This window comes from Chenopodium album, chromosome 3 (genome assembly GCF_948465745.1).
Source record: "Chenopodium album chromosome 3, dcCheAlbu1.1, whole genome shotgun sequence".
NCBI classification, from domain to species: Eukaryota; Viridiplantae; Streptophyta; class Magnoliopsida; order Caryophyllales; family Amaranthaceae; genus Chenopodium; species Chenopodium album.
This window is the reverse complement of record NC_137836.1, coordinates 14,034,222-14,051,522: the sequence shown is the minus strand read 5'-3', so window position 1 is coordinate 14,051,522 and position 17,301 is coordinate 14,034,222. Positions and strand designations below refer to the sequence as shown.

The 17,301-nt window shown below is 36.5% G+C and overlaps 1 protein-coding gene across 1 annotated transcript; it reads left to right on the top strand.

The window, feature by feature from the left end:
• Positions 1–7,476, top strand: LOC145611805 (ras-related protein RABC2a-like). The gene is made up of 6 exons (XM_081667175.1): positions 1–537; positions 1,424–1,492; positions 2,115–2,180; positions 2,889–3,010; positions 3,530–3,658; positions 6,916–7,476. Exons 1-6 carry the CDS (start codon positions 393–395, stop codon positions 7,027–7,029), a joined length of 645 nt encoding a protein of 214 aa, XP_081523301.1. The 5' UTR covers positions 1–392; the 3' UTR covers positions 7,030–7,476.
• Positions 7,477–17,301: the final 9,825 nt, after the last annotated feature.

Here is a 17,301-nt window from a genome sequence, read left to right as displayed (position 1 = left end):
CCAAACGTCAAAATCAAATAAGCAGTAAATAAAAGAAACTCCAAACGACCAAACAAAAAAGACCCCGCCTCGAAAATAACGGGTTTTGAATTTTGCACCGTAACAATTAACACCTTCCCTCCTTCCTTCATCTTCCTCTGTCTCTTCCTTGTTCAGATACCAGCTGCTTTTCTTCCAAACACGCCACGTCACCACTCTTTCTCTCTCCTCTTCTCAACTTAACAGAACTACAAAGCAACGAATTTCCCGTTTTTAATTTATAAAATAAAATAACATTCTTCTTCTTTTTTTTTTTTGTTTAAAGTTGATCTTTTTGTTGCAATAAAAGCAGAAGTCTGAATTTCTCAGCAACAAAGAAGAAGAGCAAAAGGAGAGAGAAAATTAAAATAAAAATGGGTTCAAGTTCGAATAATAGTGGAAGTAGTAATTATGATTTATCATTCAAAGTTTTGTTAATCGGTGATTCTGGAGTTGGCAAAAGTAGTCTGCTTGTTTCTTTCATTTCGAATTCTACTCATGATCAATCTCCTACTATTGGTAATTTCCCCTTTTTTTTTTTTTAAATTTGAATTTTGATTTAAATCAAACTCACCGACAATTGGAGTTTTTCTTATTTATTTTTGTGGATCTGGATTTTGTGTTTGAAGGTTTGAATTATTGAGATGATTGCTTGTTTTTTGGTATAATTTTTCCAGATAATTTACTCAATAAAATAGTACAATTTTCGTTAATTGTTCGTTTTCATCAAAATTTTTATATGTAATATTATTTAATTTAATTTGAGTAGATAGTTTTACCTACTTAGTCAAATCGAAATAGAAAGCGCAACTAACTTAAAGAGGGTCGAAGTAGTTTATTAATGTTGTTTGATTGATGAGTATAAAATATCTAAGGTGGTATGATAGATACTGTATATAGTTTTTTCTTAATAAACCCAATTTTCATGACATTATGGAATTTTTTTTTTTTTTTTTGAAACAATGGAAATTTAATTGAAGACCAATAATCTAATAATTTACGACTACTTCAGATTTTTATATATTTTTTCTTCCAATTTCGAGTTTTGTGTGATCAACTACGGATGTAAGCTTGGTTTCTTGGTGTAAACCGTTGCTAATTCGTAGGTGTAATGTGCACCCGCGTATACCTCTACCTGCACGAGTGTATTTTACTTAATTTTTTCGAACCCAAATAAGCTATCTTTGAATACACTCGTGATTTATAACAATGATAAATGGTTACGGAAATAGGTATCTTGTATTTAGTCAATTGAACTGCAATCGCAACCAATATCATAATTTTGGTTGAGGGAAAACCAAGTGGGATAGATTTTAATGAGCAATGTGTCTTTCTTTTTATTGACAATTTGCCATTGCCATTATGATTTGATTGCTTAGTTTGGTTGTTGATTCACTTTTTGTAGGGGTTGATTTTAAGATCAAGACGCTCACTGTTGGTGGGAAGAAAATGAAACTTACAATATGGGATACTGGTAAGTGGTTACTAGTTGCACAATGCACTTCTTTGTTACTCCATATCATAAGGTTTATCTGTTTTTTGTGTCTCGATTATATGGACATAAGAATGTAGTAACTAGAGAGAAAGATATCACTTAATTTAGACTTTTAAATTGCATGATTGGGTGTTGACTGGTTGTTGAAGCTTTGTAAAACTATATCCCCAAACAACACATGTAAATAATGAAATTGCCCTACATTGATACAATAAGAGAGAGTTTATTACTTTATAAGGCTAATGGACTACTCTGATTATAGCCCTATAATTTTAAGGTGGAACCTATTTGGACTTGTTTAGTGGTTTGTATATGATGATGGGTGCAGTCCAGGCCCATATTTGTGAAGTGGACTCAATTTTGGGCCATCTTACATCGAGAAAAGCTGTTGATCGTTTAATGAGATGAGTTTTAGTTTTAGGATTGTGAAATTTATTCTTTATCTGCCTATAGTCTCTAGCCACCCCTTATCTTAATGTACATGGATTTTAGCGTTTGCTCCGTGATTACTCTTTGTTGAAAATTTATCGCAAACTCCAACGTTGAACTAATCTTCAATTTGGAAGAGCAGTACTAATAATATGTATTATCGCCTTTGCAGCTGGTCAGGAGAGGTTCAGAACACTGACAAGTTCCTACTATAGAGGTGCCCAAGGGATTATTCTTGGTATGTTCTATTTCGGAATGTATGATCATTTGACCAACTAGTTTATTGAGATTATAGTCATTGTTATAAGAAGTTACAAGAAGCCAATAGGTCATGATTCTATTTCCCATTAGATGAGGTTTTTTTTTTCTTTTCTTTTGGGGGAGGGGGGGGGGGTGGTTGTTAGATTAATCCATTTCGAATTGTTGTTAGGCACAGCTCTCTATCACGAATTCACGAGTCATTTAGCTTCTTTTTTTTAAAGTATATTTGTTTTGCCAAATATTTAATGTAAGTGCTTGTTGGCTGGTGTTATATTGTATTAGATTTTAGAGAATGGATTATAGGAATTATACTTTCTTCTCTCCAGGCCTCTGTTCTCATCACTCACATTTTAGCTTTCATGAATCCAACTTTATGCAAGTGTTCACACTGTATTCAGAACATGCAATTGGGTTTATATCTGATCTTATGTCTACTTATCCATATGTCTATAGCGAGCATGGAAAAGGTACATAGCTGAAAAGTATATACTTCTGCAGTGTGTTAGCACTTTATTGTCATTGCAAAAAATTAGCTAACCATTAATTCTAGCATCATCCATTTCATAAGCACTGCTTGACAAAACCATTTCTTATCACCGCTGGCTGATTTTTCATGTAGAACAGTTTCATATCCTCCTTTTGACTTTTTCCCCCTTTTTATGTCTTTACCTTTTTGTCATTTTAGTGTATGATGTCACAAGAAGAGAAACTTTTACCAACTTGTCTGATGTTTGGGCTAAAGAAGTTGAGCTTTACTCCACCAATCAAGATTGTGTCAAGATGCTCGTGGGAAATAAAGTTGACAAGGTATATCCTGTTTATCCATACTTCTATGCATTCTTGAATTTTTTTTTGTTCATTTTTGTAATATTAGGGCTTGTACTGCAGCATTTACAAAACATACATTAGATTACTAAGTGTTTAGGTGACTATATTGATCTCTCCTAGCCAAGACTCTATTTTCTGATGAATCTTATTCGAGTAAAGTAAAAGCTTAGTCTTTTTATGCTAACATAGCTGTTTCCTATTCTACATTGGAGGCTAGTGCAGTTGTTGATATTGTTGATGATTTGGTATTTCATTAGCATCATAAGTTGTCTGGCATTGAGGGTGATCTTTAGGACTTTTTTGAATTAACAAATCAAAGGAAGACTTCTGAATTTGATATTATCGGTCCTTTTTAGAAGTGGACGAAATTGTTTTATAAATTAAATCCATTCATTTACTAGAAGTAGAGTTTTTCCTGCCCCAAAATGGTATTTCCTTTGAAAGGTTGATGCTTATTAGATATTAGGAACTCACTGTTCTTGCTGATTTTTACTTTAGGATTCGGAAAGAGCTGTGACTAGGGAAGAAGGGATTGCTCTTGCACAACAGTTAGGTAGTTTATTTCTTGAATGCAGCGCCAAAACTCGAGAAAATGTGGAACAGTGCTTTGAAGAGCTTGCTTTGAAGGTAATATATTTTCTAACCTTAAAAGTGTTTCTGTTTTTAAGTGCCGTAGTGTGTCTCAAAATATTGAAATTGATAGTTTATGCTTAAAAATCATATGTATATATCATGAATATAAGATGGCCTACTGACTTTCGGTAATTGTACAATTGCTGGTGGTTCCACTTACATTTGATATTCCATGGTTACAGATCAAGCTTGGAAATTTTGGTGCTCTAAAGTCAGGAATTGATTATGTTTAGTGTTTGTTTGGTTGGATACATGCACTTATACATATCCTATTAAGTTTCTCTTAGAAAGTTTAGTGCTTTAGCTTAGGAATTGATCATGTTTGCTGTTTTTTAGTTAGATACATGTACACCCCAGAAAGTCCCGCTATCCATGGGAGGTGTTTAATAGTTGGATGGTCTGCTTAATTAGGCACGTGGGAGGAGGAGGAGGAAGGAGGGGGGAGGGGGGTAGGGGACCTGCGAAGCAACTTCGCACATATTCAGAGTAACTATTTGCAAAGTTCAAATCCCCACATTCCAGCTTAGCTTATTTCTCTGTTATTTAGTATAACAAGTCTCATATAGAAGGGTATGTAGAGAAATTAAATTTTTTTGAGTGGATAGAGACTTGTAAAAATAGAAACTAGCTCAAGATCTAGCTTGTACAAACTCTTTTAACTTTCTTACTCACTCTTCTAGCATAAATCAACCCCAAGACTTGCCCATATAAATGTCCATATAAGCACAGGACTTGGAACAATTGTGCCTTCACTTACTCTTCTAATCCTTTGCATAAAACTACTGTATAAATGCACATAAAACCTTGACTTAACCTTGTTGTTAATAGTTTGTCACTTCAAAATGCTCCAAATAACCTCATGTGATTGTGTATTAATGCAAGTATTCAAGTCACAGCTCCACCAAAATGGTCACTTGAAATCTGTCTGTCAATTGTAGGGTAGAGGAATTTAGCTTTGTGTTAAAATTATGATGTATAGAAACTGAATAAGGGTCGGCAAAAGTTGTAATTACATTTAACATTAATCATGGTGTGTCAACATGGAAAAAGCAATACAAAACTGGTATTAGGGGCTTATTTGTAAAGTTAATAGTATGTAAGATGGCTGCTAAAATTTCTATAATTTTGGCTACTTAACTCTGTTATCTCTCCTTTATTTGTCCTTGAAAAAAGGGGGTGATGCTCAAGATCTATACTTAGATTAATAATGTCTTACTTACTCTTTCATAACATAATAATTCTAACATAGTAATTAGAAGATACGCTAGAAGTTCTTCTGGTTTAGAATCGTACAATTTTGTTTGAGGGGATCTTTTAAATTATTACTACTACATAATAATATATATATATATAAAAAAAAAACAGTCATGCAGAGTTGACTGTTTTAAGAATATCAATTTCTTATAACTTTTACTGTTAATATGCAATTGGAAAAATTGTCAAAAATAAAACGACCTTTAGGCGATCTTCCAAAATTAAAACGACCTTTTGATTATTCCATAATAAAACGACCTTTGACATGCATCTGCTCAAAATAGAACAAAAAACCGGAAACCTGTTTAAAAGGTTAAACCCGGACACGTGTCATAATGCGATTGGCTAGGATCATTTTTTTCAATTTTCTTTTAAAAGAATTCATTTTTAATAAAAAAAAAAATACAATTCATAAAAATAAAATAAAAAAAAAAAAAAAAAAATCTCCTACCCCTTCCCCTAACAGTAAGCTACCGCCCACAAGTCACCAAAAGTCTATCCCCCTTTGAACCTTCCAACCTCCTAACCACCTTTGCAGCCCCTCCCCTTCCTCCCAGCCACCACTCAACCATTCACAACTCCAAAACCCCATCTTGTAACCACCCTAAAACCCACCCCACACCCACGAAACCATCCCGCAGCCACCCTTGAAACCATCCCGCAACCACCCCCGAAACCATAACCACGCCCTTAAAACCCCCTTACCCATTCCACACACCCCAAAACCGACCTTATAGCCACCACTTAACCACCCAACCTCCTTGAAACTGCCTCAAAACTACCCTAAACCAACCCACTAACCAACCTAGCTAAACCCCCAATCGTTAAATTCCACACAAAAATGGATGGAGGTTGGAGTGCGGTTTGCCAATATATGCAAGGGTGGTACAGGATTTTCGTCGACGACGTCAGGGGTGGGGGTTGGGGCTGAGTTGGGTTCACGATGGCGAGGGTTGGGGTTGAGTTCACTGACCGTGGAAAGGCCGGTTTCATGGTAGGGTTGTGATATTTTTTTTTTATTAAAATCATTTTTTAAAAATAAGAAATAAATTGTAAAAAAAAAAAACAAAAAAAACTAACCTATCTTATTGCTACACGTGTCTCATCAACCTGTTTAATAGGTTATCAGCCGGTACCATTCTATTTTTGGCAGATGGCTATCAAAGGTCGTCTTATTACAGGATAATTAAAAGGTGGTTTTATTTTTAGAAGACGGCTGAAAGGTCATTTTATTTTTGACAATTTTTCCTATGCAATTACTCCGTATAAGATTTTAATGATCAAAGACTTACATTGGGCAAACGTGCATAGTTAACACAAGAACTTTTAGAGGTGGAGTGTTATATACACAGAAGAAAAAACAATTAATAGGGGCATGACTGCATGAGTCAACATGTCAAGGAAGAGGGTATGAAGTAATTTATTTTTTCTAATTCTCTTTCCATATTTGGTAAGTTTAGATACTTTGGCTGAAGCTGAAACTAAGCATTTTACAAAACTTGACATAGTATAAAACTTTAGGTTGATTGTTTTCATGGTGCGTACATGATTATTTCTGATTTTGGTTCATTTATGCTGTAAATACAATGTGAGTTTTCCATTTAAATTTTACATGAAAAGTTGATTGGAGGCTTAGCCTTCATAGCAGTAATGTTGGCAACATGCTCTAGACCTCTAGTCAAATGATTCGGGTATTAACAGTGTTACTTCTACCAAATAACGAGACCTTGTGGAGCGTGAATGGGTGGGGAGAGTAGCAAAGGCGAAGGCGAGGGATGGGCTTAGGGCTGCATTTTCCTCCTAAAATGTGTCAGCATTCGAAAAGTTTGATTTGTTAAATGGATCTCTTCATTAATCCTCTTCCCATATCCCACCCAATAGGGAAACTTTTAAGGAACAAGTTCTAACCAGTATGAAGTATATATTAACAAATTTACTGTAACTTGTATGGAACTGGAGGAATCAGGATAAATTTGACTTTGCTGACTATTTTACAGATTATGGAAGTTCCAAGTCTCTTTGAAGAAGGGTCAAATGTGGGAAAAAGGAATGTCTTAAAACAGAAGCAAGATCAAAGAGCGTCTCCTCCAGGTGGTGGTTGTTGCGCTTGAACAGACACTGCGACTCCATATACTCTAAAGGAGTCCTGAACCGCAGTTGCAACTTCATTATTGGTAGAAGTTATAACATGTTGCGGTCAAATTATGTACATGATAATTCTTTTTTTCACTTTTCTGCTGTTCTGTGTGTTTTATTCTGCGTTTAGCTGTGTATCCGTCATTCATAGGAATTAGAGCTGTTACAAGTTTGTGTATAATAATAGTAGACTTAGGCATGGCTTCTCTTATCTACTTGGATTTGTCACTTTGCTTGCTTCGTGAGCTTGTATGTATACATCAGCGATAAGTTTATGTATCGTTGATAAGTTAAGAGTTTAATCATGCTATAATATCCATCAAGGGATAGATTGAAGTCTATTAAGATTGATCATTAAACAAAAGCAACTACTTTCACACAAACTCTTAAGATTTGAACGCATTCTTCTCTCTAAAGCACAACCTTTTGCCTACCGACTTTCTGTCGAATCGATCTTTATAGGAATATGGTTTCTCTCTTCTCTTGTTCAGCGCTATTGACTTAAAATGATATTATTTTCAATATTTTATTATTTCGTTTCTTTGAATTTCCACCTTTTTTGTCCAACTTTCTTTAAAAAACCACCTTTTTTTTTTTTTTTTTTTTAATTTACTAAACCACTTTTTTAAGTACCTTAATTTTTTATTGCACCACCCCCATTTCAAATTTTGACGAAAAATTTAACTGAGACGTTAAAGGAGCACACAACTTGTGTCTTTTGCTCCTAAATCATGTATTTTTTTCACCCTTAAAAACATTTTACCCTTCCCTCTATATAAATGCATGACTAAATTGAGTAAAGCTCTAAAAAATCAAACCTAATTTTGCTATAAAAATTAATTGTAGTATTTGTTTATTCTCAAACCCTAAATTGAGGTAATAGAAGTGATGGTTGAGATGGAAGGGAAGGTTTTGCTATGGTTGATGATTTGGAAGTGGATGGTTGAGATGCAATCTGTTAGATTTGAAATAGGGGTGATGCAATAAAAAATTTAGGTACTTAAAAGGTGGTTTAGTAAATAATAAAAAAAAAACAGCAATTACCACACATAAACACTTTCTCTCTCTAGAAGAGAGTTTCTCACTCTAGAAATAGTGCTTTTAGTTATTTTTATTATAATTTCGGTTGGCAACCTCCAATTATTTTTAGCTAATTACAATCAAAACGCCTCCTCGTTTATTGTGGTAAGCTGAGCCCACGGATTTTGCTTTCTAGCTTCCCTTGGCCCTGTGCTGCCATTTGGCAATTTCTATTGGTGCCTTCATTAAAGGCCAATCTCTTTTGCTTAGTATAATCATTACCCTTTTAACAGTGTTTACTGCAGTTTAAATTGTCTTTAGCGTCGTTATTCCCCTTCCTCTTGCCCTTCTACACTTTTAGTCACGGCGTCATTTTACTAAACAGAATATGGGGTTATACCGTTTCGGTTTACGGAACAACAATTAAATTACAACGGTAATTTTCGCTTCACCCAAAGCTAATCTGCATGCTTTGGTCGCCTTCTCCGAGACACACATTCGAATCGCCTCCTTGTCATGGTGGCTAGTATAAATATAAACTCCCTTTCACAACCACTTCACAGTCTCTCCTCCCATCTCTTTCCATCTTACCTCTAATTTTTTTTCACTGTTTTTCTTTCATGTTCTCACTCTACCATGAATCACCAAGCAAATGTTAACAGCAACATCAATAGGGCTGCTCCCCTGGCCAAAATTGAATCTTACAGAGTGTAGGGGAGCAGAGCTTTCTGGCAGCAATGTGTGTATGGCTACTTAATGGACTACCGTAGCCTAAATGTTAACTCAATTCGGAACTTCATCAACTCTAGGTGGAGAAAAAGAGGGCACATCGAGGTGTTCAAGATGAATGATCTTTATGTCTTCAAATGCTCAAATGATGAAAATAGAAGGGAAATGCTAGTAATGACCAAGGCGTGCTTCGATGGGGCACTGATGGTTTTCTCCCCATGGTGGCCAAATCAAGTACCACAAACGGTGAGGTTTAGAAGAGCAAAATTCTGGGTAAGGATTTGTGGTTTGCCATGTAAGTACCTCAACTCACACATGGCTGAACGATAGGGGAAATGCTCGGAATGCCCTTCGAAATTGACTTCGAACCAAACTTTGTGCCATGGCATGACTATCTTAGAATCAATGTCTTGCTTAATCTTGGGGAACCACTCATCCCGGGCTTTTTTCTTAAATTAGATGATGATGCTATCATCTGAATACAATTGAGGTACGAAAACCTTTTTAAGTACTACACAAGGTGTGGCAAAATTGGCCACAAGTACACCAGATGTACGAGGCATGAAGATCTCATCAAGATCGATATAGATCACAAGATGATGGAATACCTAACTAGAGGGATCCCGACCATGGAAACCGAGGAGGGGTTTTCAATGTTCACTCTAGATTTGAGAGCTACTCCCTCGTCGGAGCGAACCATTACTACAAGGGTCAGGCTAATTGACGAACCAGAAAGGCCACCGTCGCCAAATTCCAGGGCGTTGAATGTTATGGTGGATTTTGATTTAGGAATCCAGAATGGTGGAAGAACAGTCCAACTAGGACAACAGTTCAACAACATGGGGGCGCCGTTCAGGGGACCGGTGGTGGGTCAGGCGGTCGGACATGCAGATGCCGGTGGGGCGCCGCCGCCGCAACCATCGTGAAATATAACACAAAACACAGCGGCCGCCATGGAAGTCGAACAAGATGAAGATGCTTCCAATTTAGGGGTGAATGCGGAAGGTGCGCAAGGAGTAGATGGAACAACTACTAGTACCTCTCAGATTAATTTTTTTTTTTTTTGGGGGGGGGATGATCCCTACCAAATCGCTGCTGCTGGGGACCAGGTGCAGGACACCGCGATACAGCAAGGAACAAACTCTGAGATGGTCGATTTGGTGCCTCAATATGGGCCATAAATCAAAAGAATTCGATATGATGTGCTTATGGGCTCGGCGATACAATCGAGAGTGGAACTAAACGATGAGATTGCAGGTAGGAGGGTGGATAACTCAGGCTATAATCAACGTTTCTTTGTCAAATTCGATGCTCTGAACAACTCAAGGGCGGTTGAGATCAGGGAGCCAGACTCGCCGGTGTACGAGCCGATGGACTTCCAGGGTGAAGATGAAGATGATGCTTACCCAAATGGACAAATCCCGGAGGAGCCCCTTAATTCATGGGAAGGGGAGTTTGAAATTGGTGTGAATGAAGAAGACCAACTAGAAGAGAACAATTTAGAAGCCCAGACTGATCTGTACCAACAAGCACGACCTCGAATTGAGAAATTAGACTTTGAAATCACTAGTATTAAGGAAGCTGCCTCGCCTTCTCCGACCGATACTATGTCTAGTAGGACATAAGGGGGAAGAATATGAGAAACAAGCTTTTCAAGAAAGGGAAGGATAAGAGGAGGTTCAAGCCGGAACACCGCCCTCTCAGAAGGAAAGCAATCTCAGATTTGGACCTTGTCTCAATTCAATTTATAGAAGAAATTGAGGATGATGCTGATTCTCTCTTGACTAGGAAAAAGAAGAAAGGGAAGGGCCTTGACTATGGTGGTCCTTGGCCGTCAACATCTAAGAATGGGTTTGGCCCTACTTTGTCTTTTGATTTTGATGCTTGTATTACTCTTACTTACACAGGTGATGGGCTTGCGGTGGTTGACCCAATTCAACCACCTCCTCCTCAGTGATTGGGCTATTATGGAATTGTCGGGGGGTATTAAAATCCCAACAATACCGATAATTCCAAAACTTAGAAGGCTTGTTGGGTCTTTTGGTTTGGACTTCATCTTTTTAGCGGAAACGAAAAGTAGTTCGGATTTAGTTGTTAATCGCTTAAGAAGTTTAGGTTTTAATTTCTTTAAAAGGTGTAGACTCTAGGGGTCTTAGTGGTGGTCTTTGGTTGGGATGGAAAGATAAATACCTTTTTGAAGTAGTTTTTACTTGTGTCAAATTCCTTGTAGTAAACTTCAATGATGTTAATAATAGAAAATGGAGATTGATTTTGGTGTACAGCGAACCTTGCACTTCTCAACGGGGTGGGGTTTGGGATTGTCTTAATCAATGGACAAGTCCCACCCTCAATTTACCAATTTCAATAGTGGGGGACTTTAATCAAGTGGTATCACATTTGGATAAAACAGGGCACAACTCAACTAATATTAGAGGTTCAAGCATCTTCAATGAATGGAAGGAACAAAATAATTTTCACTATTTGATCTTCCAAGGGCCTAGATACACTTGGTCAAACGGAAGGGAGGGTGATGAGCTAGTCCTTGAAAGACTAAACAAAGGTTACGCCAATGCTACATGGCTAAATCTCTTCCCTCACTCGATCATAACACACCAACCGATCCAAATATCCGACCACGCCCCAATTTTTTTTCACACAAAACAACCACCAATTAAAAGAAAGAGTGTGTATGATAAGTCTATTTTATATATATATTTATTCCCCGTCCCACGGTCATATTTGTGCTTATTTGAGCTATGCAGAGCTACTTTTATTACTAATATATGTTTTCTAGTTTTTTTTGTAGAGTTGGTATTATTTTGTAGGAATCTGTAGATTTCTGACGGTTCCCAAGCTTATTGAGCCACTACAAAGACATTGGAGTCGGACCGGATTTTATTTTCCCAAGATCGAGTTAGAGTAATTTAATTCGATGATTAAGGGCTAAATTTGGAGAAAAGTTAACTCTACGAACTACTAAATAAAGTTTGTAGTCATGGATCGTATTTAAGGACAAAGCTCAAATGTGGATTAAAATTAAAGGCCCAACCTTACAATTGATCGGGCGGGCCCATGTTAGATCAGGCGCGTGATTTATTTGGGCCGCTGGAGTTGTTTCACGAGGAGTTGGACTTTGTTTTTATTTAGCTGGAGATTTTTTTTTTTTGGAGTTTGAGTAGGATTAGAAGTTGACTTGGTATCAACTTCTTTTTCCTTTCTTATTAAAGGAGGCAGTAGTAGTCCGTAGGGGGAGGGTAGTTTTCTTGTCATTAGTTTTAGTTTAGTTGGAGATTAGTTTTAGTTTTAGTTTTAGTTTTAGTTTAGTTTTCTTTTCTTTTTTCTCTCTCTAACTTTTCTCTCTCTCCCTTAATTAAACTCTTAGTATTATTTTCTCTCTCTACAACTCTTGGTTTAATCTCAGTTATTTATTTTCTTTCTTTCATCATATCTCCTTTAATTGCTTTGATTAGTTTAGATTTAATTATGTGTGAGTAGTTTTATTTCTAGGGTTTGTGGGGATCCATAAATAATATGAAGGGGTAATTTATTGTTATTGATTGTCAATGTTTAATTAATTTCCTATTGATTGATTTAATGCTCTGTGACTAGATTAGGCCTGATCTTTTATGCATGAGTTTGGCAATATTGATTCGAGATTCGACAGATGAGAATTGATGTTTAGGTCTAGTTTCAATAGGCAGCTTAATTTATAAATGGTTAAGTCGAGATTCGAGAGATGAGATTTAATACCGGTAAATTAATTGTGTGATTGTAATACGTAGCGAAAGCCCTTTATGATCTGATTAATGTATGCATTGATGATTGTAGACACCTAAAAATGTCTCCCCAAAACCAAACTCGTTGATGAACACCTTTCACCGCCATTATTGGTCTAGTTGAGTATTTAATCTTTGGAGTGCTTAAATCCATGTTCTATCCAATATATTTCATGAACCAATCCAATTTCTAGCTCATTTCCCTAAACCATAACTTAATTTCCACTTTTCGTGTCCACGTCGCAAAACTGAGAGAAAATGATTTTATGGCTATAAAATTTTGATCCAATTATTATTTTGTTGGATAGGCCTTTAAATAAGCTTTCCAACCATATATCATAAGACCAATTCCGAACCATATGGAGTTAGTAATCTCATGGATTATGAATGGGGTGTAACCTTCACGAGTCAATCGTTGTTGCCTTTGTTGTCCCTTATTCGTGGTTGCCTTTTTATGATCCGTGAACGGTTTACAAGTTCCTTAAAAACTTGTTGGCGGCTCCCTATTTTCCTTGTCCCTAATCGTATATGTCAATTCCCACTTCCTATGAGTGCCAAACATATTCACAACATGCTTTTTACGTAGGCGCACTTCGAACGACGCCTACAATGATTGATTATTATGTTTTACCCTGGAATATTATTTATTGGTGAACCTATGCCCTAGGCCTTTTATTCATTGTTTCTCCTCCTACTTTTATTCTTTCCCACTTTTACTCTTAGTAGTTTAGTTTCCCTTCGATAATAATAATTTGTTACTCTATAATCTAGATTATATTAATTAGTTAGGAATAAAAAGACTTGTTTCCCTGTGGATTCGACCCTACTTCCCTATCTACATTAGTTAGAGGATTTAGGAATTACTTTTGATTAGGGGATACGACTTTACCCTGTCAGTGTACAAACTGGAATGATGGAGTCTAAATTACTCGGATTGCCTAGAGGTGGCGCGTAAAAACTGGGATAAGAATCAAAGGGGTCCCCGATGTTTAAATTAGCAAGGAAAATTCATCAAGCAAAACTGGGAATCAAACACTGGACTCTTGACAGGCGGTGCTAATGGAATGGCGAGTGGAATAAGTTTGAAAATGACCTCCTTGAGGCACAATTACTCCTGGAAACCGAAGGCAACTCGGAGGATTTTCTTCGAATAAGCAGATAATTGAGGGAGTACTCGAAAAATATGGCGATCTACTGGAAGCAATGCGCAAAACTCAATTGGAATTATGCGGGTGACATCTGCTCTAGGTACTTCTTCAATTTCGTAAAAGGGAGGAAGGCTAGGAACAAATTGGAAGAGATCAAAGATAATAATGGTGATTGGATAGCAGATGAAGAAAAAATTGTAGAAATTGCGGTTTCTTACTTCCAGGTGCTTTACGGCAGGGACAATCAATCTTATTCTACAGTTAGAGATGATGAAATTAATCAAGGAATTAGGGGCATTACAACTAAGCTCTCCGAAGACCAGAAGGATATGCTTGCTAGACCATACACAAGAAGGGAAATCAAGAACGCCTTGTTTGCAATGAAGCCATGGAAAGCTCCGGGTCCGGATGGGGTTCCAGCAGGGTTTTATCAGAAAAATTGGAATTGGATACAAGATGATGTTATTGGAGCGGTTCAATCGTCTTTATCTTCAGGTAACATCCTAAGAGAATTCAATTTCACTAATATTGCACTTATACCAAAATGTGATAACCCAAATTCAATGGATAAACTAAGATCTATTGGGTTATGCAATATTAATGTTATTTATAAGATTATCTTTAAATGCATTACTAATAGACTTAGTAAAGTGATCAATGATTTGGTTAGTCAATTTCAGAACGCTTTCATCCCGGGTAGGGTTATCTCGGATAATATCCTGCTGGTTCATGAACTTTTAGAAAATATTAGAAAGTCAAAGAAAGGAAAAAGAGGCAAAATTGCAATCAAAATTGATATGAGTAAGGCATATGATAGAATCAAGTGGGACTTTCTAGAAAGAGTCTTGTGGAAATTTGATTTGTCAAGTATGATGGTTAAAACCATTATGAACTGTGTGAAGTCGGTCTCCTTCTATGTGATTATTAATGGTTGTGCACAAAAATCCTTTAGACCAGAGTGTGAGCTACGACAGGGGATCCTCTGTCTCCATATCTGTTCATTTTATGTATTGAAGGGTTGTCTGGTTTAATTAGGAGTGAAGAGGATGCAGGGAGGATTGTAGGCCTCAGAGTGGCTCAAAGAGAACCAAAGATTAGCCACTTGTTTTTTTGCAGATGTCTCGGCTTTCTTTCTGCAAGGTAAAGAAAGTAACGAATTGGCTCTAAAGAATATCCTTGACACTTATTGTAAGGCATCTGGGAGGTGATAAGTCAGAGCAAGTCGGTGCTCCTGGCTAGCCCAAACTCAAAGGAGGAGGATGTAGATAATTTTAGTGAAATCTTGGGCATTAGCAGGAGTAGCAAGTTTGGTGTTTATTTGGGTATCCCAACCGATTTTGGCACCACAAAAAAAGAAATTTTTGGGTTTATGGTGGACAGAGTTAAAGAAATATTGAATGCTTGGAACTCCCTGTTCCTTTCTCATGCTGGAAGGCTTACTCTCATCAAATCTATACTCTCTAGTTTAGGGACCTATTTCCTTTCTGTCTTCAAATGTCCTATGGGAATACTCCAAAAAATCAATAGTATAATTGCAAAATTTTGGTGGCTTGGTAATAAGGATTGTAAAGGGGTGTATTGGAGGAACTGGAAGCACCTCACAACTGCAAAGGATAATGGGGGCTTGGGTATCCTCGATGCAAGGTTCTTTAATGAAGCTTTACTGGAAAAGCAAGGTTGGCACATAATCATGAACACTGAGTCCCTTATTAGCAAAGTTTTTCGTGCTAAATATGGTATTGACAAGATGACTCTTTTTGGAAGTAGCTGGCTTGGCAATACCACAGGCTCTTGGGGATGGAAAGGTATTGAATAGGGTCTACTGGTGCTTAAGAAGGGCTGCTCCTGGTGGGTACACTGCTAAAATTCACCGCCCTTGGAATCATGGGAAGGTGTCGGGATGGAATGGTTATTATGTTCCCAATAATGCTAATGTGGCTTCTTTGCTTACAAAAAGCGACTGCAGGAATATGGAAGCATGTAACATGATTTTTGATAGAGATACAGTTGACAAAATCATGACCATCACCCCTATGGAGGCTGGCTTCGAGGACCTTATAATCTGGGAAGAGGATAGGAATGGCAATTTGTAACACCCCCGATTTACTAGCTAATAATAAACAATAAATTAAAGGAAAAGAAATAACCTTTGAATAAAATTGCGAAAGTATACACCTAAATTAGAGGTATTACCGCCACACTCGACAATATGTCTAGTGTTAAGGCTTATAAAAATCTCAATGATTACAACCCAATAAATCTAGGTGAGCTAATAATACAACTTTATAAACTCGTTATAACAAACTAATCGAAACACTTGAGCTCCTTTAGCTACGATCATCACTTGATCAACCTGTCACAACCTTGACTGCTCACCATTAAGGACAAATTCCAAAATAGATCGTCGCAGGGCCACCATAAGAAGAAGACATGGCTGAAAACACAAGTAGCACAACAAAACAACACACACGTCAGCAAAAAGCTGAGTAATCACCACTTATCAAATATACAATGAAATAATATAATATTTAATAATTTAATTAGCTCACTGACAATGTAGTTTGAAACTACATTCACCAAAATATCAGACTAAATACGACACTTTACATAACTAACCTTGATAAAATCCAACCTAAAAAATAATAATATGATACTCTGCTCAATTAACTCAGCTAACCAATAAGTGTGTCACGCTCATTGTTTTATACCTAGCCTTGGACATGTGTAATTCGAATAACAAACCAACAAGTATAAAAACTTGAATACTCTCAATAACCAGAAAACACCTTAAAACAGACCACATACGGGCCAAGCAATTCCCACTGTAGGGGACCATAAAATAAATAAATAATAAAGATCGTATATAATGCTGAGCCTCAAACCAAGCAAAAAATAATAATTCTCAACCTTTTGATCTCATACATCGATCAAATAATAATTCACAAATTAATTTATAATATCTCAATAATGGCACATGTTCCCAAATAACAAAATAATTTGATTCATAAATATCTCAACTCTTAGGGTAATAATATTAGCACCCAAAATTAATTAATTCTCAACCCAAAATAATACTCTGCACTAATAACCCTAAACTTTGATAAAACAATACTCCCTATAGAAACAACATTAAAACCCTAAAAACAATCAATCATAAACAATAAAAGTAATACGAATCAATCATATACATATACAAACTTGATCACACGAATTACAATTATAAAATTTACACATAATAATAATACAAAGTACAATCAACAAACAAATTGTAACCAAACAATTCCAATAATTTAATACAATCACATTATAATCAAGCAACTCCAAAATATCGATAGTGTGATTACCTTTCCAACGAATATTAAAACAATGAGACAATACACAGTTGATAACCGCACGCAAATTGCAATTGTGCAGTGAAGGAATGATGAGAAAATTAATTAAATCAATCATCTTGCACCACTCGAAACTCACGACAACTGATAAGGGAAAAGGTAATGGTGTCCTTGGTGTGCTCTTGTGACATTTGTATCAAGAATGAATAGTAAAAGGGTTGATGATAAAATAGTGATCTCAT